Below are 27,924 nucleotides of genomic sequence, written 5' to 3'. Positions count from 1 at the left end.
TGCCATAAATTATCTGATTTGCGAGTTTATGGTTGATCTCGGCACCCTGATTTTCACTCCTGCACAGCCTTCGCTGTTGATTAAGCCCAGGAGTTTCCTGCAGATAATTCCACCTCTGACAGGAAATTGTTAGCTGCAGTCAAAACAGCTGACGGTCTGGACCAACTAGGACCATACTGTGCTTGTAGGTCTCGGGTATTTTTGCTATGCCAGTGACAGAAAACAGCAGCTCGCTGGCAGATGGGAACGGCATTTCGGGCAGTAAGATATCACCTACCAACAGTATAGGAACAGCAATAGGCCATTTGCACCCTTCAGCTAGTTCCACCATTCAAATTAGATGACAGCCAATCTGTTCCTCAAATCCATCCACCCTCCAACAACAACTTGCATTTAAGTAGCATGATTAACATTGTAAAAACATCCCAAGAAGTGGGAGAGACGGATTTGCATTTATATCCCACCTGGTCACCATGTCAGGACATCCCAGTTCACTTTCCAGCCAATGAAGCAGTTTTTGGAATTTCACTGTTGTAATTTGGGGCAGCGGATTTGTGCACAGCAAGATCCCATCAACAGCCTTGTCACTGTAAAATGACAAATATGAGTCCAGGATACTGGGGAGAACTCCCCTGTTCTTCTTCGAAACAGTGGCAAGAAAGCATGCTGGTAAGAAGGGGGCCGGGGAAAGTGAGTCAGCGGGAGGGTGAACAGTCTTGGGCAAAGAAGGTTACAACTTTGCACTCTAGCTTCCCCTGACCCAACCTAATTTGTCAAGTTTTTTTTAATCCCCGATCAGTGTGGCAACCATTTAAAATGCACAGAATAAACCAGATTCAGTTGGGAAATCTTTTAATATTGTATTTTGTGATTTTTACACAAACACACGTCAACGTAACTGCTGTTACCATGAGGATCTGTTCACATCACAACTCAAATTTTATCCCCCGGTATGAGATACTCCCACCTTCAACATCACATTATACAGAACAAATAAAAAAACGCCCATTTTATTATTACACATTCATATAAGAAACTGCAGCAAAAAAAAAGCAAAGAACCACAAATGTAATCAGTCATTTAGGGGCCTGTTTCTGAAAATGACCCACAATACCTTCTGGGACATCAGTAAAATCCTCTCGCGTACAAAGGGTGAGAAAAAAAAGAGGTATGTGCACCTTTCTTTTTTGTTAAAAAAAAGAGGCAGGCTTTTGAAGGGGAGAGGCAGCAAGATGGAATGATTGGAGTCCAAACCACAAAAGGGCATGAATCTTTAAATCTCTTCCATTGATAGTAGATGCTCGACGGGCTCAATGGCCTGCTTTTGCATTTTGCCTACAATGTGAATTTTTTTTTTTTAAATAAAGAAAGCAACAACCTGTGAAGACTTGGAGATGTTATGAAAGAACACAGATGCAAGGGTTTAGAAAAGATTTATAAAATATCGAGATCATTTTTAATGCATTTATGAAGGGGGATCTCTCCTCAGGCATAGAATATGGGCTTTTGTCATCTGTACACACAGCACCCCACATTGAAGAAAACAGCAGGTTTCATCTGAAACTGTTGATTGCAAAATGTGATTTTTATTACGAGAATATACAGGGACCTCGCTCGATCTTTTTTTAAAGTTTAAGAAACCAAGAACTATTTTTTTTTGTAAAAACGCAAATGCCAGTCAATTGAGCAACTGGCAAAGTTCACCACTCGCTTGCCTTAAGTATAGTTTTTATATAGGGGCACCACCAAGTCCGAATTCATTACTAATGCTCAGCTTACTTTTTACACGTGTACAACTATAGGCCTTAAATCAAGGAAGGAAGGGAGGGATTTGAAAAACCCTGCACAATGATATTAATATGGAATGCTAAAACAAATGAATGTGGACTTCTGTAAGCGGAGTGGGCAGATCTACAGGAAGCTAGTGATCCAGACGAGAGCCATGATGCAGCCTGTCAGCAGGGAGAGTTTGACAGCTGCAGCCCCGTTGCAGTAATTGAAATTGCAGCAGACGGTGGTCATCTTATAGTTCACTCCAGCCAGAGTGTCCGTAACTTCTTTCCCGCATTTGTCGGTAGTTGTGCATCCTGATGAATAGATCGTTTGTCCCACTGGAGGGAAAATAAACACCGGAGCGTCAAGAACGTAACAGAACAGTACCGTTAAAAGTTTGGGTCGCGGGTGCACGGAACGGCACTGAGCAGAAGAGAGGCCATTCAGCCCATCTCGCCGTGCTCTTTTCCCTGAAGCCCTACAAAAATGATCCTCTTGAAGTATTTATGCAATCAGCCTTTTGGAAGTTACTATTAAATCTGCTTTTATTGCCCTCAGGCACTGAATTCCAGATCGTAACAACTCATTGTTAAAAAAAACTCTTCATTTCCCCCCCCCCTTCGCTGGCTTTTTTTTGTGCCAATTATATGAAATCTGTTTGAAATGCATAGCAGTTTTGCCAGCATTCGGAAGAGGTCATATTTCAGGCAGAATCACACTGACACTTCACTCTCTCCAAATCCAAAACAATTCTTCCATGGCCACACATTTCATGCCCCAAACAGACATTCTCTCCATTAACCAAAAAAAAAAATCCTTCAAGCTTTCCCTTTTATTTTTTGCCAGTGGTCTGAAATTAATTAAATGACACAGCAAGTAGAGGAAGTAAATCCTCCGCTCCATCCCTCCAGAATTTTAAGCATTCTCCATTACCAGCGTTTCAAATTTTAAAAAAAAAATAAAAAATCGGGGCTCTTATTGCTTTTAAATATAAATTTGCAAGCTGGAAGAAGCCAGCTCCAATCCAGTCAACCTTCATGTTAAAGTTCCTATAACAAAGTGCAAGTTAACATGTCAAATTTAAACAGCCACTCACAAATACCCGACATTCAAAAAAGAAACTAGGAAATATATTGCCAATTTCTCAAGTGACAATTAGTCCCAGTCGGCAGTAATGTTAAGCAAAAAGAAAGCAACTTACGTGCAGGCACAGTAAAGTTTCTTGAGAAGCACACTTCACCTTTGTCACATGTTTTTTTGAAGATGCACAAGGATGTACTTATGCCGCACTGAAAACACTCCAGGCCAGTACCTGTTCCATAAGGAGAGAGAGAGAGAGAAGAAAAACACATCTTTAGCATATTTCATTTTGTGCACGCATTGGATGCCACATTTCATACACTACAACAGTGACTACACTTCATTGGCTGTAAAGAACTTTTGGGACATGCGGAGATCATGCAAGATGATACACTGATCACGAAAGGATGAACAAATTGGGTCGCTTTTCCCTTGAAAAAAAAAAGAGAAGGCTGAGGGATGACCTAGTAGAGGTCTTTAAAATCATGAAAGGTTTTAAGAGAGTGGATACAGAGAGAGGGTTCCACTTATAGGGAGGAGCAAAATAAGAGACCATCAATATAGGATTGTCCCTAATAAACCTAAGTGGGAATTCAGGAGAAACTCCTTTATCCAGAGAATGGTGAGATTGTGGAACTCGCTACCATACAGAGCAGATGAGGCCAATAGCCGACATACATTTCAGGGGAAGCTAGATAAACAGAAGAGGGAGAGAGGAATAGAGGGGTATGCTGATGGTTAAAGGAGAAGGGAAGGGAGGAGACTCAAGTGGAGCACAAATGTTGGCCGGCCCCTGCGACTGTTCTTTTTTCCCTCCAGGTACTTAGCCAATTCACTTTAAAATGATGACTGAATCTGCTTCCAGCACCCTTTCAGGCAGTGGATTCCAGATCAGTGTCCGGTGGAAAATTGCCTTCGACGTCAATCAGATACAGAGAGTGAAATAAAGCGAGGGAAAGAAGGATTGGATTGACAGAGGGAGAGATAAGAGGCAGAAAGAAAAAGTAAAAAAAATGTTAAAAAAATAAGTCTCCCAACAATAAAATCGGAGGGAATGAGACTCCCCACTTGTAATGGTTAATTTTAAGTGACAGACAGACCGTTTGGCAGTAATTAGGATCTGTCATGCCGTTAAAGGGATTCGTAAGACTAGAATGGAAAAGCCCCAACTTTTCCCAGCAAGTTTAGCCAGTGTCTATGGAGTGCATATAGGAATTTCACATCATTAAATGTGTTTGAATGGGGAAACAAAGGGAGAGAGATGGCATTTATAGAAAACTTAGGGACAGGCAGGGCATCTTTGACAGCAACGTCTGATTTCAGGGATTTGCTACGCTGGGTGCGGTCACCGTACAAATTCCATGCAAATAAAGGTGAGTTTTGTTAGCCGCACCCTCATTTCTGCCAGAAGGTTCCCTCCAATTTAAATTACTGTGCGCACATGCAGTTCTAAAACCCACTTCTAAAGGATATGCTTGGGGATATTAATGCAGATTCATTGCACTCAATGGTAAAATGATTTCAGTTTTGAGTGGCTGCTTTGTTCCCGAAGGCTTGTGGTTCTTGCCTTGTCCGGGCTAAAAAAAAAAAGGAATGGATTTTCTGAATTCTGTGCAATTTCTTCCCCCAACCCCTCCAAGTCATAAAGAATAATCTCAACAACAAATAAAATAACACGATTTTGTACAAAACAGTACAGGAGATCGAGTGAGAAGACTGGGAAAAAGTTTCAATTCTTGCTTGTGCTAGTAGTCACATCTAAACTCTTGCTCTCCAGGGTGAATTTAGGAGTTAGGCGTTCGAATCTCTCAATATATAAAAAAACACAAGAAAGCTGTCGTTGTCCCCTCCACTTTCCCGCAAGACCTGCTTACTTGCCCTCACTGTACCTCCTTCAGCCGGGATGGGCAGAGTCAGATTACTTACCTCACCCTTCCCAGAACAAAGAGGAAGAGGAGGGACTATTAACTCAGATGATCCCACAAAGCCCATCCCCAGGGAAAGGTGTGCCACCAGAGACTACCACAGGATGGGCTCGGACAACTTGCAAATCTGAAAGGACATCACTCATATTCCTCCTCTTCTCTCAACATGCAAAGCATTAAAACAGGCTCAAGTCCTGAATTCCCTATTGGATTTGTTAGTGGCTATTTTATACCCAAGGCCCCTGGTTCTGTTCTCACTGAACTACCAGCACCTTCTCTACATTTACCCTATCAAACACGTCCACCGTCTAAAGATCTCTAACAGCTCACCCTCAAGATGATTTTCTCGTGAGAAAGAGGTGCGGCCTGTTCAATATAAAAGCTGCAAGCACCTCTGTAAAAGGCAAGGACTAACCCGGGAGGGGAACGAGGGCAGAAAGTAGCCGACATTTACGACACTCTGCTGTCTGTCGGCTGCAGTGTGTACCATCTACAGGATGCACTGTAGCAACTGACTGCACCTCCAAAAAGAACGCATCCTCCCACCGCCTCGACGGACAAGGGCAACAAGCACATGGGAACAACGCATCTCAAGAGGGCAGTAACAGTCACCCACATTGTTGTGGGTCTGGAGCCACATAGAGTCTAGAGCAGGTATGGGCAGAAGGCTTCCTTCAGTAAAGAGGATTAGTTCTTACAACAATCCAGTAAATGCATGGTCACCATTACAGCTTTTCATTCCACATTTATTCACTGAATTTCAGTTCCCCCAGCTGTTGGAACCTGAACTCACAGCTCCAGACTGAGTCACAGCTGACACACCCCAAAATCTGGAGCAAGGCAGAAAATGCTCGGAATCGAATGGAAGAAGGGTCCCAACAAACCCAGAGACATGAACTGGTCTCTCCCACATTAGCAATGGAAGCTGTTTGGCACAAGGCATTTATACAAGTTCTTCCTTATTTCTCTTCACCGATGTTGCTTGGCCTATTCAATGTTTTTTCTTTCCAGAACTCTTTAATTTCTTGTTTTACAACAGAACTGGTACAATTTCCAGAATAAGTCTATTTTGTACCTTTATTTTTTTTTTAAAAAGTGGGAAGTAAGATAGCCACTGCGTCCTGGGCCACCCTTAGCAAGTTGCTAGTGTTGTTCGGTGTTAAGGATAGGACACACACACCAATACACATCACTTTGCAGACACATTTTCACAGCCACACCTGCGGTCAGTCTGCAGCTCGCATTCCCCCGACCAGTTACTATTTGTAAATGGTTACACTGAGCAGTGGTTCGCGCCGTTTTCGCTCCAGGAAGAACTACTTTCAAAACCACCTTCACGCTTATTTTTTTTGTTTAAAAAGGGCGTGGGAGAAGGGAAGCTTTTGATGCAAGATTTCCAAGCGTTATTTTATTGAGGGGCGGTGGGGAGGGGGAAATTTCTCCTTAAACTTCGAACAGTTTTAACAAGAAGTAGCAGAGCTGCGAACAACCAGAAGCAAGAGGGATTTTCGCACAACATTTCAGAATCGAGTAAAAAAAAAGAGAACCAATTTGCCTTGCAGGCATTTCTCAATGAGGATTTAAAATATTTAATGCCCAGGGATATTTTTTTTTAAATTGCAATCTTATTCAAACACTTCTGCATTAATCGCTTTTTCCGAGATGTTTGTGGTTTCTTCCCTTCCAATAAGTTATATATTTTTTTAAACTTTTTAAAAACATGGCACAGTGCTGCAGAAAATGGTGTGCATCTAAAACGGTTACATTTTAAGGTGTGGGAAAATCTCAAGCAACAACTTCTGAAAAAAAAAATCTACTGAATCAAACGGATTTTGTTTCCACTAAAACTGATTTTTTTTAAAATTCAGTCTATGGACATAATCCGGAACAAATTAAAGTTCGGAAAGACTACAAAAAAAAACGCACACGACGAGACATAAAAGCAACTTCAAAAGACAAAATGTTAAGCTATGAATTATTTAAAACTATATAACCTTACCTGGAGCAATGAAATATGCAAGGACTGTAGCTAAAAAGAGGAGTTTCATATTCGTGACTAACTCAAAATAAAATCTTTCAGATGAAGAATTAGGTTTCTTTCCAAAATAAAAAAAACCACTTGTGTGTATATTTTCACAAGCCCTTCCTCAGCACAGTATTCTCAATGAGTGCATGTGCTTGTTAGGACTTTGCCTTTTATACAAAAGTATCCACTGTCTGACTAGGGGGAGGGCATTAACCCCTCACCACCCTCTCCTGAAGCATCCGTAATGCTCAAGATAATTCCGGGGCATCGTTGCCAGAATGTATTTGTTAGTATGTGAAATATAATCATTTAGATTTTTGTCCCAAAAATATACTTTATTCATTAAAAAAATTGCAACAATACATTACAAAACAGTTCAAATTACACATAGAGATCAGGTTTCTTCAATGCATGGGGTGCCTCAATGTACATTTGCATTACATAGCAAAAAACATTTTGGTGCATACAGACCGAGGGGTTTTGCACAGGGGGTCCCAGCCCCTCAGTTCACTATGGCGGGAGGGCCTTACACAGTGACCTTTCCCCATTGAACCTTTTGTGGCAGCTGCCCCAAGCTTTAGTGTGACCCTCAGCACGTAGTCCTGGACCTCGGAATGTACCAGTCTGCAGGGGAGGCAGTGGTGTAGTGGTAATATCACTGGATTAATAATTCAGAGACCCGCTAATGCTCTGGAGACATGGGTTTCAATCCCACCATGGCAGATGGTGAAATTTGAATTCAATTAATAAATCTGGAATTAAAATCTAATGTGAAGCCATTGTTGATTTTTGTAAAAACTCATCTGGTTCACTAATGTCCGTTAGGGAAGGAAATCTGCCGTCCTTACCTGGTCTGGCCTACATGTGACTCCAGACCCACAGCAATGTGGTTGACTCTTACCTGCCCTCTGAAATGGCCTAGCAAGCTACTCAGTTCAAGGGCAATAAACGCTGGCCGAGCCCACGACACCCGCATCCCACAAACAAACAAAAAAAACACTCGGTCGTGGACAACACTTTGCTGTGAAAGACCAGCAAGTTTCGGGCAGACCAAAGAGCGTCCTTCACCGAGTTGATAGTCCTCCAGCAGCAGTTGATATTTATCTCGGTGTGCGTCCCTGAGAACAGACCATAGAGCACAGACTCCTGTGTTACAGAGCTGCTCGGGATGAACTTCGTCAAAAACCACGGCATCTCTTTCCACACCAGCTTTGCAAAGGCACATTCCAGAAGGAGGTGGGCAGCAGTCTCTTCCCCACCACAGCCACCTCGAGGGCAGCATGCGGAGGGGGTGAGACTTCAGGCGTGCAGGAAGGATCTGATGGGGAGGGCCCTTCTCACCACCAGCCAAACTACATCTTGGTAATTCTTTGAAAGTTCTGGTGATGAGGCATTCTGCCAAATGACTTTGGCAGTCTGCTCGGGGAACCATCCGACAGGATCCACCATCTCCTTTTCCTGTAGGGCCTTGAGAACATTACGTGCAGACCACTGCCTGATGGATTGGTGGTTGAAGGTGTTTTTCCGCAGAAACCTTTCCAGGAAGGATAGGTGGTACGGTACGGTCCAACTGGATGGAGTGTTCCATGGCAATGTGACCAGGCCCATCCTTCACAACACCGGGGACAGATAGAACCTCAGCACGTAGTGACACTTGGTGTTTGCGTACTGGAGGTCTACACACAGCTTGATGCAGCCGCACACGAAGGTAGCCATCAGGATGAGGGCGATGTTGGGTATGTTTTTTCCCCCTTTATCCAGAGGTTTGAACATCGTGTCCCTGCAGACCCGGTCCATTTTTGATTTCCAGATAAAGGAGAAGATGGCTCGGGTGACCGCCTCAGCGCAGGAGTGGGGTATGGGCCAGACCTGCGCCACATACAGCAACAAGGTGATCGCCTCGCACCTGATGACCAGGTTCTTACCCACAATGGAGAGAGATCGCTGCTCCCACATGCTCAGTTTATGGTGTACCCTGGCTACTCACTCCTCCCAGGTTTTGGCGCACGCCCCGGCCCTTCCGAACCATATCCCCAGCACCTTCAGGTAGTCTGACCTGACAGTGAAGGGGATAAAGGATCGGTCAGCCCAGTTCCCAAAGAACATGGCCTCACACTTGCTGTGGTTGACTTTGGCTTCCGAGGCCAGTTCGAACTGGTCGCAGATGCTCATCAGTCTGCGAACGGACGGCGGATCCGAGCAGAAGACGGCGACGTCATCCATGTACAGGGAGGTTTTAACCTGAGTGCCTCCACTGCCTGGGATTGTCACCCCTCTTATACCCACATCCTTCCTAATGGACTCAGCAAAAGGTTCAATACAGCAAACAAACAAGACAGGGGAGAGAGGACAGCCCTGTCTGAATCCAGATTGGATCGGGAATCTTTCAGATTCCCACCCGTTGATTGCGACTGCACTACTGATGTTTGTGTAGAGCAGTTTGATCCAATTGCAGATTCCCTCCCCAAACCCCATTTTGGAAAGCACGTCCATCATGTAGGTGTGCGATATCCTGTCAAAAGCCTTCTCCTGGTCCAGGCTGATGAGGCAGGTGTCCACCTTCCTGTCCTGTACATAGGCGATCGTATCCCTAAGTAGTGCGAGGCTATCAGAGATCTTCCTGCCGGGTACAGTACAGGTCTGGTCAGGGAGAATCACTAACTCCAGAGCAGATTTGACCCGACTGGCGATGACTTTGGACCGAATCTTGTAGTCAACATTAAGCAGTGAGATGCGCCGCCAACTTCTGATTTCCTCTCCCCCTTCCATCTGTAGATAATTGTCGATGGATTCTGACATGCTGCCGGCCAGAAGCATATTCTCGTACACTTCCAGCAGGTCTGAGCCAATCCAGTCCCACAGGGCTGAATACAACTCAACCGGTAAGCTGTCGGTTCCGGGAGTTTTCCTCTCTCGAAGGACCTGACGGCCTTTGTCAGCTAGGCCAGGGTTAGTGGTTTGTCCAGTCTCTCTCTCATGCTGTCATCTAAGACCTCCGTGATAGATGACAGGAAGGACTGGGAGGCTGTGCTGTCCGTGGTGATCACGTCGTACAGCCCAGCATAAAAGGATTTTCTGATCCTTAGTATGTCTGACTGCGAAGACGTTACCGAGCCATCCTCTTCCTTCAGGCTGCTGATCACAGAGCTCTCTCTCTCTCTCTGTAACCTTTAGAAGAAGAAACACGAGCACATCTCATCCTGCTCAATGGACTGGAAGATGATCTTGGAGGCTTCAGTGGCAAAGAGTGAGGCCTGCTTGAGATCCTCCTTGACCTCGACCCCCATCGTCTGCAGCTGGAGCAGATTTTGCATTCTTTTCTGGAGTCGGGACATTTCCCTCTGTTTCCCTTTCACCCTCTGAACATCTTTGAGGATGAAGAACCTCTTGATGTTCTCCTTGATCGCCTCCCACCAGTGAGCAGGAGACTCAAAGAGGGGTTTCACGGTTCTCCAACCTTTTTAATCCCTTTTGAGTTCCTCAACGTTCTCTGGGGTTACCAGTGTAGCATTGAACTTCCATGTCCCCCTACCAACCCGCTGGTCGTCCTGTAAGTGACAGTCGGCCAGTAAGAGGCAATGGTCGGAGAAGAACACCGGCTTGACATCGGTGGATCTGACCGTGACAGCACGGGACACAAACAGGAAGTCAATCCTGGAACAGGCAGACCCGTCCGATCTTGACCATGTGTATCTGCGCTGCGCTCCGTCTGCAGGTTTGCTGAAGACATCGTGCAGTTTGGCATCCTTAACTGTTTCTATTAGGAATCTGGACGTAGCGTCCAGTTTGCTGTCGTCACTGCCGGATCGTCCAGTTGAATTGATGATGCAGTTGAAGTCACCACCTAGAATGACCGGCCTGGACTTTGCCAGCAGCAGTGGAAGCTGCTGGAGGGCGGTGAGCTGCTTGCTATATTGGACTGGGGCGCTCACGTTGATTAACCAGGGCGGTGAATTGTTGTACTTAACATCTGCTACAAGGAGGCGACCGCCCACTACCTCCTTAACTTCGGAGATGGTGAAGTTGCCTCCTCGCAGCAGAATACCCAGGCCGGAGGAACGGGAACCATTACCCCCCCCGACCAGATCGATAGCCCGTGGGACCACCATCGCGACCACTCCCTGTAAGTGCTGAGTTGCGGTATCACACACTCCTGCAAAAACAGCAGGCCAGCTTTAACATTGGCCAGGTAACCTAAGGTCGAAACGCATCGTGTCGTGGACTTAACGCTACGCACATTAATAGAGGCAATTTTTAAGCCCATTTTTAAGATTTCAGATTATATATCCAAAGGTCTGGACCAGTTTCAGCTCCTGGGCATGCTCCTACATACCTGTGGCAAGTTTAACCTGTTCCACAGTCCTTGGGCTGAGAAAGGAGCTCTGCTCTGCAACAGGACTGTTGTATCGTTTGGGTGACGACGGAGGGGGCTTGTGAACTCGGGTAAGATTTCCTTGTGCTGCGATGGAGTTTTAGTTTTGTTTTGCTCTTCATCGAGGCTATTCCTGCTCCCGGTTTTCCAGAACTGGGGAGGTGCTGGTTGTGTCGCTGCTCTCAGATTTCCGGAGCTGGGGGGCACTGGTACATTGCTGCTTCTGGTGTCCCAGAGCAGTTGTTCCCTGGGCCCTTCACTGCTTCCAGTGTTTCCGGCCCCAGGCCATTTGTCTCCTCTACCTCCTTGGTGTTTTGCCGCTTCTTTTGTTGATGGCGGCTTTCTTGCCCTTCCTCACCCGAGGAGGGGCAACACTGGTGTCTGTCGGGGACATCACCTGCTTCTTGCCATTACTTTGCAGGGTGGCTTTCAAAGAACAAATAACAAAGAACAGTACAGCACAGGAACAGGCCATTCGGCCCTCCAAGCCTGCACCGATCTTGATGCCTGCCTAAACTAACACCTTCTGCACTTCCGGGGACCATATCCCTCTATTCCCATCCTATTCATGTGTTTGGCAAGATGCCTCTTAAACGTCATTATCGTACCTGCTTCCACCACCTCCCCCGGCAGCAAGTTCCAGGCACTCACCAACCTCTGTGTAAAGAACTTGCTTCGCACATCCCCTCTAAACTTTGCCCCTCTCACCTTAAACCTATGTCCCCGAGTAACTGACTCTTCCACCCTGGGAAAAAGCTTCTGACTATCCACTCTGTCCATGCCGCTCATAACTTTGTAAACCTCTATCATGTCGCCCCTCCACCTCCGTCGTGTCAGTGAAAACAATCCGAGTTTATCCAACCTCTCCTCATAGCTAATGCCCTCCAGACCAGGCAACATCCTGGTAAACCTCCTCTGTACCCTCTCCAAAGCCTCCACGTCCTTCTGGTAGTGTGGCGACCAGAATTGCACGCAATATTCTAAGTGTGGCCTAACTAAAGTTCTGTACAGCTGCAGCATGACTTGCCAATTTTTATACTCTATGCCCCGACCGATGAAGGCAAGCATGCCGTATGCCTTCTTGACTACCTTATCCACCTGCGTTGCCACTTTCAGTGACCTGTGGACCTGTATGCCCAGATCTCTCTGCCTGTCAATACTCCGAAGGGTTCTGCCATTTACTGTATACCTCCCACCTGCATCAGACCTTCCAAAATGCATTACCTCACACTTGTCCGGATTAAACTCCATCTGCCATTTCTCTGCCCAAGTCTCCAACCGATCTATATCCTGCTGTATCCTCTGACAATCCTCATCATTATCCTCAATTCCACCAACCTTTATGTCGTCCACAAACTTACTAATCAGACCAGCTACATTTTCCTCCAAATCATTTATATATACTACAAAGAGCAAAGGTCCCAGCACTGATCCCTGCGGAACACTACTAGTCACATCCCTCCATTCTATCTTCTTCCTTGTAACAATTTGCCACTCTCCTTCTGGTGCCTCCTCTTCTTACATTGCATCTGCTTTCTCTGGAGGAGGCCAAGGGGTTTGGCCAGTTCCTGAAGTATCCTTCACATTTTGTTTGGATGCCATGCCCCCTTTCCCATTAGCCTGTGCACCAGAGGGTCTTGGTGGAAGGTAAGGGTGTGAATCTCCTTCGCAGCAGGCCTGGTTGTTGCTCCTGCTTTTATGGCCTGTGCATTGGTGGCAGAGTATTTTGGGCAGGGCTTGTAGAGATGGCCACCCTCCCCACACGGGTTGCTTTCTGTACAGTCCTTTGTCAAATGCCCTTCCTGCTTGCAGTTCCGACAAAAGGTTGCACTGCACTTGATGGCCAAGTGACCAGCTGTGCCGCAGGTGCGACAGACTTTGGGCTGCCCCGCATGCACTAAGTAACCTCGACTTCCACCAATGGCAAAGCTGGAAGGAAGGTGTAGGATGGCTTCATTGGCATCCACCTTCAAGGTCACCCTGACCTGCCTCTTGCTTGTCCAGATGTCAAAAGGCTCCTTGACCTCCGTGCTGTTCCCAGCCACCTCAACGTACCTGCTGAAGAAGGTGAGCACGTCCGCCACAGGGTTATGGGGGTTGTGCATGTGAATGGTCACCGCCCGGTTTTTTTGCGTTGGCAGAGTCAACAAAGGCTCCGCAGTGTGGATTGACAACGGCGCCTGGCTTCCTTTCTCCTTGAAGGTGTTCAGGAGTTTGATACATCCCGGGATATTTATAAATGTCGCATCGAAGCATCCAACACTGGGGAAGTCCTGCAGGCGGAAGATATCGGCAGCTTCAAACCCACAGCACTCCAAAAGGACCCGCTTCACAAAGAAGGTGTGGTCCACAGGGGCTCCTTGGGCCCTGGTCTTCACTGTCACCCAGACTGGATTGAGCACCCCTTATAGCCCAGAGCTCGGGCACCAGCAACAGCCATAGTTCAAACTTCCTTGTTGTCACTGCCTCCGCCCTCGATCCGCCGATGTCGACGAAAATCTTCGCACGAAGCACTTACAGTCGGCCCTGGGAGTGGATCAAGACTTCTCCCCTTGCCAGGTAAGTATCATTTAGATGTTTTCCACAGACCCTTCCTTAGCACAGTATTCTCAGTGAGTGCATGTGTGTGTGTTCGGAATTTGCCTTTTATGCAAATGTATCCACTGTCTGACTAGGGGGAGGGCAATAACCCTTTACCACCCTATCCTCAAGCATCAGTAACGCTCAAGATAATGCCGGGGCATTGTTGGGAGAATGTATTTGTTAGTATGTTAAATATAATTATTTAGATATATGTTTATGCCAATGCATGTCATCAAATTTATCATGTGATTCAGCTCTCTTACACAGTCAATTAACACGCAAAAGCAACAAATTTCCATTAAAGCTGTGCGTTCAAACCGTCATGCCTGCCCTTCAGCTTCATTTGTATTAATCTAGAAAGCGACAATACAATATGGTGGCAGCGGTAGTGAGTCACCAGCACTGATCAGCAGCTGAAAATGACAATTCAAGTCCAAAGTCCTACCTGAAGCACTGCGACCGGATCACAGCTCTCGCATCGGGAGAGTAACGGTTTGAGTAGAGATCAAAGATAATCTGGGCGGACTCCTGGTTTTGCCACGAGCCGGCAAGACAAAGTTAACGGTAGTTTTGGCCGCAGAGATCAGTGTTGTGAATTGGCAGCAGGAACGCGGGGAGAAGCCAGACGGGGCAGCACTCAAACCGGTTACGCCACCCAGAGGTGAAGGGAGGCGAGACGCTTCCAGGCATTGCCAAGGGCATAGACCCTCCATGAAATGGAGGACGCCTGACCAAAATGGACAAGGTGGACCGAGGTGAAGACACTACAGGTGAACATCTGTTCCACACGATTACCTCAGTGGAACAGTTCCAGTCCATGAACAAAACGGAAGCTTTTGCAACCCTCCAGATCTTCTGCCCAAATAAGGTCGGCTGGCATTGACTGAGAGTAAAGATTGACACAAGTGCAAATGCCAACACCCTGACTTTCTACATTCGTAAGGACATGTACCACGAGGCATGGAAATCTGTGGTCCAACCCGCAAGTGAGAAGCTTATGGCATACAATGGTTTGACAACAAAGTGCCTGTTCCCTGGACCTGGAATGCAGTTACAAATAGTCAACATGGTCCAGTCAGATATTCTACATAGTGGATGTGTCAGGACCAGCAATAGCAGGGGTTGCCTGCGTGCAACAAATTTAACATGGTCATGAGCTGACCCAGTCAGAAGACCACAGCAGTCAGAACAGGTGCACACCCACTGGATCAGTACAAGACCTCCAGAGGTTGTACCTGGACCGGTTTGGGAATAGCCAGGGGGACGCAGTCCTACACCTGAAAGAAGGTGCAACATTGTCAATCGACCCGCCGTGAAAACGCAGTATGCACATTCAAGAAAAGTTGCAGATGGAACTGGATGGAATGGGAAAAGCAGGCATCATTCAATGAGTGCAGCATCACACAGACTGGTGTAGTTCCATCACTGCAGCAATCAAGAGGATGGTTCAGTTCAACTATGTTTAGACCCAAGAAGGCTGAACAAAGCTTGAAACAGACGTCCGCATAAAATACCAATGTTAGAAGAGTTAAACCCAACGTTTGCCGGACACAAAAAATGGATATTGGTCCGTACATTTGTCAAGAGAATCGCAAGAGCTAACAACATTCAGAACTCCCTTTGGCACGTACTATTTCCTTTGTTTACCATTTGGGCTGTTGGCCAGCCAGGATATATTTCCACGGCATATGGACCGGATAATGGAACAAGTCCCAGGCTGTGTATGTACTGCAGACGACATCATTGTGAGGAGGAAAGCCTTAGGTTGCAAGACGATTATAGATGGGCTGGTAAGATGGGCGGAGCAGTGGCAAATGGAATTTAATCCTGAGAAGCATGAGGTGATGCATTTTGGGAGGACTAACAAGGCAAGGGAATATACAATGGGTGGTAGGACCCTAGGAAGTACAGAGGGTCAGAGGGACCTTGGTGTACTTGTCCATATATCACTGAAGGCAGCAGCACAGGTAGATAAGGTGGTTAGGAAGGCACAGGGGATGCTTGCCTTTATTAGCGGAGGCATAGAATATAAGAGCAGGGAGGTGATGATGAAGCTGTATAAAACACTAGTTCGGCCACAGCTGGAGTACTGTGTACAGTTCTGGGCACCACACTATAGGAAGGATGTGGTTGCCCTAGAGAGGGTGCAGAGGAGATTCACCAGGATGTCGCCTGGGCTGGAGCATTTCAGCTATGAGGACAGACTGGATAGGCTAGGGTTGTTTTCCTTAGAGCCTCAGCTATTTACTATCTATGTTAATGACTTAGAATTAGAATTAGAACATTACAGCGCAGTGCAGGCCCTTCGGCCCTCGATGTTGCGCTGACCTGTGAAACCATCTGACCTACACTATTCCATTTTCATCCATATGTCTATCCAATGACCACTTAAATGCCCTTAAAGTTGGCTAGTCTACTACTGTTGCAGGCAGGGCGTCCCACGCCCCTACTACTCTCTGAGTAAAGAAACTACCTGACATCTGTCCTATATCTATCACCCCTGAACTTAAAGTTATGTCCCCTCGTGTTTGCCATCCGAGGAAAAAGACTCTCACTATCCACCCTATCTAACCCTCTGATTATCTTATATGTCTCTATTAAGTCACCTCTCCTCCTCCTTCTCTCCAACGAAAACAACCTCAAGTCCCTCAGCCTTTCCTCGTAAGACCTTCCCACCATACCAGGCAACATCCTAGTAAATCTCCTCTGCATCCTTTCCATAGCTTCCACATCCTTCCTATAATGCGGTGACCAGAACTGCACGCAATACTCCAGGTGCGGTCTCACCAGAGTTTTGTACAGCTGCAGCATGACCTCGTGGCTCCGAAACTCGATCCCCCTACTAATAAAAGCTAACACACCATATGCCTTCTTAACAGCCCTATTAACCTGGGTAGCAACCTTCAGGGATTTATGCACCTGGACACCAAGATCTCTCTGTTCATCTACACTACCAAGAATCTTCCCATTAGCCCAGTACTCTGCATTCCTGTTACTCCTTCCAAAGTGAATCACCTCGCACTTTTCCACATTAAACTCCATTTGCCATCTCTCAGCCCAGCTCTGCAGCCTATCTATGTCCCTCTGTACCCTACAACATCCTTCGGCACTATCCACAACTCCACCGACCTTAGTGTCATCCGCACATTTACTAACCCACCCTTCTACACCCTCTTCCAGGTCATTTATAAAAATGACAAACAGCAGTGGCCCCAAAACAGATCCTTGCGGTACACCACTAGTAACTAAACTCCAGGATGAACATTTGCCATCAACCACCACCCTCTGTCTTCTTTCAGCTAGCCAATTTCTGATCCAAAGCTCTAAATCACCTTCAACCCCATACTTCCGTATTTTCTGCAATAGCCTACCATGGGGAACCTTATCAAAAGCCTTACTGAAATCCATATACACCACATCCACTGCTTTACCCTCATCCACCTGTTTGGTCACCTTCTCGAAAAACTCAATAAGGTTTGTGAGGCACGACCTAACGGTCACAAAACTGTGCTGACTATTGCTAATGAACTTATTCTTTTCAAGATGATTATAAATCCTGTCTCTTATAACCTTTTCCAACATTTTACCCACAACCGAAGTAAGGCTCACAGGTCTATAATTACTTAGAGGAAGGGACAGAGTCTAGTGTATCCAAATTTGCTGACGATACAAAAATAGGTGGGAAGGCATGTTGTGAGGAGGACACAAAGAATGTGCAAAGGGATATAGATAGGTTAAATGAATGGGAAAAAATTTGGCAGATGGTGTTCAATGTGGGAAAGTGTGAGGTAATCCACTTTGGTAGGAAGAATAAAAAGGCAGATTATTATTTAGATGGAGAAAGACTACAAAATACCGCAGTACAGAGGGATCTGGGTGTTCTTGTTCATGAAACTCAAATGGTTAGCATGCAGGTGCAGCAAGTAATTAGAAAGGCGAATAGAATTTTGGCCTTTATTGCGAGGGGGTTAGAGTTTAAAAATAGCAAAGTCCTGTTACAACTGTACAGGGTGTTGGTGAGGCCACACCTGGATTACGGTGTATAGTTTTGGTCCCCGTGTTTAAAGAAGTATATACTAGCAATGGAGGCAGTTCAGAAAAGGTTCACTAAGGCTGATTCCTGGGATGAAGAGGCTGTCTTATCAAGAATGGCTAAACAGGTTAGACCTCTATTCATTGGAGTTTAGAAGAATGAGAGGTGATCTTCTAGAAACATATAAGATTTTAAGGGGACTCAACAGGGTAGATGTTGAGAAGATGTTTCCACTAGTGGGGGAATCTCAAACTAAGGGACATAGTTACAGAATAAGGAGGCACACATTTAAAACTGAGATGTGAAGGAATTTTTTCTCTCAGAGGGTGGTGAATTTCTGGAATTCTCTGCCTCAGAGACTTGTGGAGGCTAGGTCACTAAGTGTATTTAAGGAGGAGGTAGATAGATTTTTGAAATCTCGGGGAGTCGAGGGTTCGTCGGAGCAGGCCCGAAAGAGAAGTTGAGGACTGGGACAGATCAGCCATGATCTTATTGAATGGTGGGGCAGGCTTGAGGGGCTGAATGGCCTACTCCTGCTCCTATTTCTTATGTTCTTATGTTCAGAGTAGGCTGAGGGGGGACCTGATTGAAGTATACAAAATTATGAGGGGCATTGATAGATTAGATAGGAAGAAACCTTTTCCCTTAGCAGAGGGGTCAATAACCAAGGGGCATAGATTTAAGGTAAGGGGCAGGAGATTTAGAGGGGATTTGAGGAAAAATGTTTTCACCCAGAAGGTGGATGGAATCTGGAACGCACTGCCTGAAGAGGTGGTAGAGGCAGGAACCCTCACAACATTTAAGAAGTATTTAGATGAGCACTTGAAACACCATAGCATACAAGGCTACGGGCCAAGTGCTGGAAAATGGGATGAGAATAGATAGGTGCTTGATGGCCGGCACGGACACGATGGGCTAAAGGGCCATAACTCTATGACTCTATTGTAGTTGGGCATACAGAAGAAGAGCTTGGCAGAAACCTACACCTATTGATGGCGACCGCCAGATGCGCAGGTCTGGTTTTTCAACAGCAAGAACTGTTCCATTAAGGCTGATCACATTAAAAAAAATCACAGACCCTGCCAAGCTCAGAAATCCACCCAGATCCTGTGAAGATCAAAGCCATTCAGTCAATGCTGACACCACAGGACCTGGATGATCTCCAAAAGCATCTAGGCCTATTCAGCATTCTTGCTGCATATATACCAAGTCACCATTACCCAGACTAGTTTTTTAATTCCAGATTTATTAATTCATTGAATTTATATTCCACCAGCTGCTATGATGGGGTTTGAACTCATGTATCTGGAGTTTTAGTCAAGGCCTCAGGATTACCAGTCTAGTAATATTACCACAACGCCACCCTGGATGTTTCCAGCTTGAAGAGATAGATGTATAAAGAACATGGTAACAATTTATTTGTAGCCGGTTTCCTGATAGTGTTCCATTGATCTGAATTTTTCATTTCTTTTGAAAGTGGCCGACGGAAAGCTGGACAGTGCAAAGCAGGTTGATGGGCAGAGCTCATGAAATTTATGCCATGCTTTCAGAGGACGCTTCTGCAGATTATGAGATGGCAAAAGAAGGCTATTCTCGCTGCTCATGAGCTCGTCCTTAAAGCTTACTGGCAGAAAGTTCGGACCCTCCGGAGATTGTCTGGACAGACTTAGATAGAATTTGAGAGGGTAAAGCAAATTAACTTTGATCGTTGGATGCAGGTACTAAAGGTACAGGCCACATATGAGAACCTTATTCTCCCAGAAGAATGTAAAAATTCACTCCCTCTGTTGGTAAGAACCCATGTAGAGAACCGGAAGGTTTCAACAGCCAGACAGGCGGCTGAGACTGCTGTTGATTATGAGCTTGTTTACAAACCCAAACCCTTTGTCCGTCACCCCACCATAAACCCGAGAAGGATAGAAGGTGGGAGGGTGAAAGGAAGGCAAGTAGCCAGGGACAAGAAGGGACAGCTGGGAACGCCCTAGGATCTCCTCCTCAGGCCAGAAAGGAAGGTGCTGAGGGTGGAAGTGAGGTCCGAAAGCCCAAGTGTTACCATTACCACAAGATGGGACAACTTCGTGCAGAATGCTGGAAGTTGCGGGGTAAACCCATGCGACCTATTGGGGTACATAAGGCCAATGTAGAGAAAGGGGCCCTGACCGAGAGTACGACAGATCAGGCTGTAGCTCTGAGTGCAACTGTAAGGCCAAGTACAAAAACCACAGTGAGTGAGTGGGATCATGAATAACATACCTGAAAGTTTAGGGAATTCTTGTCAAAAGGAAAAGTAACTCCTTATCCCTCAAGTGAGGCAGGTAAACCTATAGTTATACTTAGGGATACAGGAGCCAACCAAACTATTTTGCTTGGAAAAGGCATAACGTTTCTATCAGAGAGTGCAATGAATGCCGAGGTTTTAGTGAATGGTATCGACGGGGAGTATATACTTGGCCCTTGGCATTGGGTACACCTAGAGTATGACTTAATGTCTGGAACGGTAACTGTAGGAGTTGTCCATATGTTTGTCTATAGACGGAGTTGACCTACTCCTGGGAATAATTCGACCAGAGCGACGGTAGTAGCTTCTCCAGTAGTCACGGAAAGACCGAGTGAAGTCAAAGAAACAGAACAATTGCAGGAAATGGTTCCAGGAATTTTCCCTTCATGTATCGTGACCCGAGCAATAGCTAACCAAGTTTCATTGTCAAAGGTCAATAGCACCACAGACAGCCAAATATCTGAAACTTTCTTTGGGGATTTGGATAATCCGAAGGAAATGTTCAGTAAGTCTTAAATAAAAGCAAAATACTACAGATGCTGGAAATGTGAAATAAAACCAGAACACAGATGCTGCCGGACCTACTGAGTAATTCCAGCACTTTCTGTTTTTGGTTCAGTAAATCTTCTCTGATTAAGGCTCAGCAAGCTGATCCAGAGATAGATAAAGTGGTACAATAGGCTCTAATGAAAGCTGAGGCAAAGGGAGTTCCAGAAGGCTACTATATGAAAAATGGGATTCTGATGAGGAAGAGGCGACCTCCTCACAGACCTGCAGACGCAGACTGGTCGGTAGTTCATCAGATAGTGGTACCGCCCAAGTATCACCGGGAAATATTAAGGATAGCCCATGAAATTCCTATAGTGAGACATATGGGGATCCAGAAGGCCAAGTCATGTATAGGTCATCATTTTTACTGACCAGGTCTTTCCAAGGATGTGGTGCAGTTTTGTAAAACATGCCATTCGTGCCAGATTGTGGGAAAACTGCAACCTGCCATAAAACTGGCACCTCTAATTCCCATACCAGTTTTTGGGGAACCATTTAGTAGGGTGTTGGTAGACTGTGTAGGACCTTTACCGAAAACAAAGGTGGGACACCAATATATACTCACTATCATGGATATGGCTACTCGGTTCCCAGAGGCCATTCCCTTGAGAACAGTTTCTGCTAAGGTAGTGGTAGAGAAGTTAACCCAGTTCTTCACTGGATATGGATCACCAATTGAGATTCAGTCGAATCAAGGCTCCAATTTTATGTCTAAAACTTTTCAGTAAGTTCGAGGTAATTTGGGTATAACACGGTTAAAGTCTTCAGCATACCACCCACAGAAACAAGGGGCTTTAGAAAGGTACCATCACACCCTCAAAATGTTGATCAGGGCACACTGTGATGAATATCCCCTTGATTGGGATAAAGGGCGAGAATTTCTTTTGTTTGCCACTAGGGATTCACCTAATGCGTCTACCGGTTTTGGTCCTTCTGAATAAATTTATAGATTTCAGGAGAGTTTTCTAGAGCAGTATGTAAATAGTCCAACTCGGGAAGGGGCCATACTGGACCTGGTGTTGGGGAATGAGCCCGGCCGGGTGGTTGAAGTTTCAGTAGGGGACTACTTTGGGAATAGTGATCACAATTCCGTAAGTTTTAGAATATTCATGGACAAAGACGAGAGTGGTCCTAAAGGAAGAGTGCTAAATTGGGGGAAGGCCAACTATACCAAAATTCGGCAGGAGCTGGGGAATGTAGATTGGGAGCAGCTGTTTGAAGGTAAATCCACATTTGATATGTGGGAGGCTTTTAAAGAGAGGTTGATTAGCGTGCAGGAGAGACATGTTCCTGTGAAAATGAGGGATAGAAATGGCAAGATTAGGGAACCATGGATGGCAGCTGAAATTGTGAGACCAGCTAAGAGGAAAAAGGAAACATACATAAGGTCTAGGCGGCTGAAGAAAGACGAAGCTTTGGAAGAATATCGGGAATGTAGGACCAATCTGAAACGAGGAATTAAGAGGGCTAAAAGGGGTCATGAAATATCTTTAGCAAACAGGGTTAAGGAAAATCCCAAAGCCTTTTATTCATATGTAAGGAGCAAGAGGGTAATTAGAGAAAGGATTGGCCCACTCAAGGACAAAGGAGGAAAGTTATGCGTGAGTCAGAGAAAATGGGTGAGATTCTAAACGAGTACTTTGCATCAGTATTCACCGAGGAGAGGGACATGACGGATGTTGAGATTAGAGACAGATGTTTGATTACTCTAGGTCAAGTCGGCATAAGGAGGGAGGAAGTGCTGGGTATTCTAAAAGGCATTAAGGTGGACAAGTCCCCAGGTCCGGATGGGATCTATCCCAGGTTTCTAAGGGAAGCGAGAGAGGAAATAGCTGGGGCTTTAACAGATATCTTTGCAGCATCCTTAAACACGGGTGAGGTCCCGGAGGACTGGAGAATTGCTAATGTTGTCCCCTTGTTTAAGAAGGGTAGCAGGGATAATCCAGGTAATTATAGACCGGTGAGCCTGACGTCAGCGGTAGGGAAGCTGCTGGAGAAGATACTGAGGGATAGGATCTATTCCCATTTGGAAGAAAATGGGCTTATCAGTGATAGGCAACATGGTTTTGTGCAGGGAAGGTCATGTCTTACCAACTTAATAGAATTCTTTGAGGAAGTGACAAAGTTGATTGATGAGGGAAGGGCTGTAGATGTCATATACATGGACTTCAGTAAGGCATTTGATAAGGTTCCCCATGGTAGGCTGATGGAGAAAGTGAAGTCGCATGGGATCCAGGGTGTTCTAGCTAGATGGATAAAGAACTGGCTGGGCAACAGGAGACAGAGAGTAGTAGTGGAAGGGAGTTTCTCAAAATGGAGACGTGTGACCAGTGGTGTTCCACAGGGATCCGTGCTGGGACCACTGTTGTTTGTGATATACATAAGTGATTTGGAGGAAAGTATAGGTGGTCTGATTAGCAAGTTTGCAGACGACACTAAGATTGGTGGAGTAGCAGATAGTGAAGGGGACTGTCAGAGAATACAGCAGAATATAGATAGATTGGAGAGTTGGGCAGAGAAATGGCAGATGGAGTTCAATCAGGGCAAATGCGAGGTGATGCATTTTGGAAGATCCAATTCAAGAGTGAACTATACAGTAAATGGAAAAGTCCTGGGGAAAATTGATGCACAGACAGATTTGGGTGTTCAGGTCCATTGTTCCCTGAAGGTGGCAACGCAGGTAAATAGAGTGGTCAAGAAGGCATACGGCATGCTTTCCTTCATCGGACGGGGTATTGAGTACAAGAGTTGGCAGGTCATGTTACAGTTGTATAGGACTTTGGTTCTGCCACATTTGAAATACTGCGTGCAGTTCTGGTCGCCACATTACCAAAAGGATGTGGATGCTTTGGAGAGGGTGCAGAGGAGGTTCACCAGGATGTTGCCTGGTATGGAGGGTGCTAGCTATGAAGAGAGGTTGAGTAGATTAGGATTATTTTCATTAGAAAGACGGAGGTTGAGGGGGGACCTGATTGAGGTGTACAAAATCATGAGAGGTATAGACAGGTTGGATAGCAAGAAGCTTTTTCCCAGAGTGGGGGATTCAAATACTAGGGGTCACGAGTTCAAAGTGAGAGGGGAAAGGTTTAGGGGGGATATGCGTGGAAAGTTCTTTACGCAGAGGGTGGTGGGTGCCTGGAACGCGTTGCCAGCGGAGGTGGTAGATGCGAACACGATAGCGTCTTTTAAGATGTATCTAGACAGATACATGAATGGGCAGGAAGCAAAGAGATACAGACCCTTAGAAAATAGGCGACATGTTTAGGTGGAGGATCTGGATAGGCGCAGGCTTGGAGGGCCGAAGGGCCTGTTCCTGTGCTGTAATTTTCTTTGTTCTTTGTTCTTTATATAAGGTAAGAGGTGCTCTAAAAATAATCAAAGAATGGTTTTTAGAAAGAAGGACAAATCTTCCATGTTAGATTATGTATCCATGTTCCGGGAGCAGCTTACGAGAGCCTGCAAAGTGGCTCAGGAACACCTCGAAGCTTCCCAAACAACCATGAAGGAATGGACAGACAAGCTTGCCAAGACCCGAACATTTCAACCAGGGGAAGAGGTGTTAGTATTACTGCTTTTTCAGGGTGAACTGCTGAAAGCACGGTTCAGTTGTCCATATGAAGTGGTCAAAAGAATTGGTAAAGTGCATTATTTGAATGACACCCCAAATCGCTGGTAAAAGAATTGGCTGTGTCATATCTATATGTTGAAACAATATCATCACCGGGAGCTGGATAAGCAAGCACAGGTATGTTAGGTAGTGGGGACAGAAAAGAATGAAAGGGATAGTGAGGATGAGGCAGAAGGAGGCCTAGACAATTTTCAAATTGAACCTCCTACTATCTGGTTAGCTAATACTGAATTGTTCGAGACATTAGACACTATGCTTTCATATTTAGATACTAAACAATGAGAAGACCTAACAAGGCTACTCACAGCATTTATTGGGGTCTGTAGGGACAAACCAGGATGTACATACAACCTTAACCATACATGATGTGAATGTGGTAGGGGAATCCTTTCCCATAAAACAGCATCTTTATGGCTTAAGTCCAGAAAAACAGGCCCAGGTAAAAGCAGAAATCGAATACATGCTGGAAAACCACCTAATTGAACCCAGTCAAAGCAGCTGGAGTTCCCCAGTTGTGTTAGTGCCTAAACCTGACAATTCAAGTAGATTCTGCATAGACCACAGAAAGGTTAATGCTGTAATTTGCAAAAGCGAGGGTAACCTACCTGGGGCATATAGTAGGGCAAGGACAATTGTTGGCAAGGACAGAATAGTACAAGCATTGGTGGAGTTCCCTACCACTAAGACTAAGCGAGAAATCATGAGGTTTTTGGGGATGTGTGGTTTCTACCACAAATTTGTACTAAATTTTAGTACTATAGCTGCTCCACTGACAGATTTGCTTCAAAAAAAGAAAACCAAGGTAGTGTGGTCAGGCGTATGCCAAACATCTTTTGAGAGGCTGAAAGCCATCTTGATTAATGAACCAGTGTTTGTTGCTCCAAATTTCACTAAGCCCTTCAAGGTAGCAATTGATGCTAGTGACCTGGGGGTCGGTGCAGTCCTGTTACAAGACGATGAATCAGGCATAGAAAGGCCAGTGGGATACTTTTCCAAAAAGCTTAATCAACACCAAAAAAGATATTCAACTGTGGAAAAAGAAACCCTGGGCTTATTAGTAGTTCTTAAGCATTTTAAAGTATATGTCCACCACGACTAGAGAGAGACATTGGTATATACTGATCATAACCCCCTAGTCTTTGTGGGAAAATTCATAAAGCAGAATGCCAGACTATTCTGATGGAGTTTACTATTCCAACATTGTCACTTAAAGATTATCTACATTGCGGGGCAACTTGATATTATTGCGGATACTTTGTCGAGGATTTAACTTTTCTTTGACTTATCTGAGTGCAAAGGTGCTACAAAGCAGAACTGTAGTAGTTACATGTAATAGATTGGATGAGAATGAGTGTGTAAATGTGTTTTAATATTTTTCATCTTCTGTTTTTTTCCACTCTTTGTAATGAAACGCATTTAAAAATGGCATTTCATTCCTCCAAGGATGGACATGTTATGAAAGTGCTGCTGTTTCTTGTTAAATATTTTTTGAGGACTCATATTTAAATTGTGGAAATGGATTCATTTTGGAAGGCTGAAGATTTTATAGATGCTGAACTTTGTTTTGTTGTTGATAGTTCACTGAAAGGACAGTGAGATGTTGTATTTGTAACCAACCTTTGCTGGAAATCACATACCTTAAGATAAATAAACGATAGATATCTTGGTGACTTGGGGGAGATGTTTACAGAGAAGTGACATGTCACGATTTATGAGGGTCAGGAGTTGGTTTGGCTTCTGAGATATTGTTTTGGTTCATTTGGGGTGTGGACTGTGGTTGAAAGCAGTTGAAGACCAACCTGCCAAGAGAGAAAACACCCAGCTCATCTCTTTCTCTACCTCTTTGAAGAAACCCTGTGAATCCAGTGTGTGAGAGTTAAAACCTCTGATGCCACATTTCACCTCAAAAGCTGGAAAAACCTGCCAGATTAATTCTTGATGCCACCTGAAAAGAACTGACAAAGTTCACTGACCTGAAACGCTGGGCTGAATTTTATGCCTGCCACCCCCCCCTCCTCCCACCCCACCCCGACCAAAGAGCAGGAAGGTGGCGGGGGGGGGGGGGGGGGTGTAAAATGGAGCGAGAGGCTCGGGGGTGCCCTTCCTAACCCATTCCCGCCTCCGCCGTCATTTTATGCAGGGTGGCGGCAAAAAACGGCCCACCTGCCCCATGCCAATCAAGGCCCTTAAGTGGCCAATTAACAAGGGATTTTACCCATGGCCAGTTGGGCAACCCAGGCCTGAGAAAAGCCAACTGACAAAATCAGACGGCTTTCTGACAGCCTGAGCAGGGGTGCCTTCAGATCAGGCACCTTGTGCCTGATGGCGGGCTGCCCCCAATGCCCCAATCACCCCCAAGACGCCTGCCCCGTCCCCCTCCAATTGACTACCCTTGCCTCACCGGGGCCTGACCGATCACCCCCGGCAAGGCCCCAAAAACTTGCCTTCGTTCCGGGGCCGTCCTTCATCTTCCCTCCGATGGCTGGGTTGCTGACCCAGCAGTGGCCACTGCTCCCGGTGGTGCTGCTGGAGCTTCTGACCCACTGATTGGCTGGTGGCGGTCCCACCTCAGGCCAATTAAAGGCCTGGGGACCGTAAAATGCGGGCTAGATCCCCAGGCCAGGGGGTGGCGAGTCCGCCACTGACTTTTCAGTTGGTGGATGGTTCCAGTCCGTCGAGGGTAAAATTCAGCCTGTTAACTCTGTTCATCCCTCCATAGATGCTGCCAGACCTGCTGAGTATTTCCAGTGTTCTCTGTTTTCATTCCTCTCATATTCCACCCTCTCTTCCCCAGAGTATTGAAGGATTTTTTTTCTAGCTTTCCCCTAACCTTGTACCTAATTGTGTCAAATGTAGCTTAGTTGGTGGCACTTTTGCCTCTGAGCCCACAAGGTTTTTGATTCCAGTCCCACTTCAGGGCTTGAGTATGAAAATCATGGTTAACACTCCAGTACAGTACTGAGGGAGTGCTGCACTGTTGGAGGTGCCATCTTTCCGATGTGATATTAAACCAGGACCCCTTCTGCCTGCTTGAGTGGATTTAAATCATAAGGTCAGAAGTGGGGATATTCGCTGATGATTGCGCAATGTTCAGCACCATTCGTGACTCCTCAGATACTGAAGCAGTCCATGTAGAAATGCAACAAGAACTGGACAATATCCAGGCTTGGGCTGATAAGTGGCAAGTAACATTCGCGCCACACAAGTGCCAGGCAATGACCATCTCCAACAAGAGAGAATCTAACCATCCCCCTTTGATATTCAATGGCATTACCATCGCTGAATCCTCCAGTATCAATATGCTGGGGGTTAACATTGACCAGAAACTGAACTGGATTAGCCATATAAATACCATGGCTAGAAGAGCAGGTCAGAGGCTGGGAATCCTGCGGCTAGTAACTCATCTCCTGACTCCCCAAAGCCTGTCCACCTTCTACAAGGCACAAGTCAGGAGTGTGATGGAATATTCCCCACTTGCCTGGATGGGTGCAGCTCCAATAACACTCAGGAAGCTCGACACCATCTAGGACAAAGCAGCCCGCTTGATTGGCACCCCATCCACAAACTTCCACCAACGCACAGTGGCAGCAGTGTGTACCATCTACAAGATGCACTGCAGCAACTCACCAAGGCTCCTTAGATAGCACCTTCCAAACCCGCGATCTCTACCACCCAGA

The 27,924-nt window shown here is 45.8% G+C and overlaps 1 protein-coding gene across 1 annotated transcript; it reads right to left on the bottom strand.

Moving 5' to 3' along the window:
* Positions 1-846: 846 nt before the first annotated feature.
* LOC137345947 (sperm acrosome membrane-associated protein 4-like) lies at positions 847-6,934 on the bottom strand. Its single transcript, XM_068009201.1, has 3 exons — positions 6,778-6,934; positions 2,975-3,085; positions 847-2,111 (listed from the first exon to the last, which is right to left on the bottom strand). The coding sequence occupies exons 1-3, from the start codon at positions 6,824-6,826 to the stop codon at positions 1,912-1,914; spliced, it is 360 nt and encodes a 119-aa protein (XP_067865302.1). The 5' UTR covers positions 6,827-6,934; the 3' UTR covers positions 847-1,911.
* Between the last annotated feature and the right edge of the window lie 20,990 nt (positions 6,935-27,924).

The sequence above is a fragment of the Heterodontus francisci genome, chromosome 29 (assembly GCF_036365525.1).
Source record: "Heterodontus francisci isolate sHetFra1 chromosome 29, sHetFra1.hap1, whole genome shotgun sequence".
Lineage (NCBI taxonomy): Eukaryota > Metazoa > Chordata > Chondrichthyes > Heterodontiformes > Heterodontidae > Heterodontus > Heterodontus francisci.
This window is presented reverse-complemented; position numbering and strand designations above follow the sequence as displayed.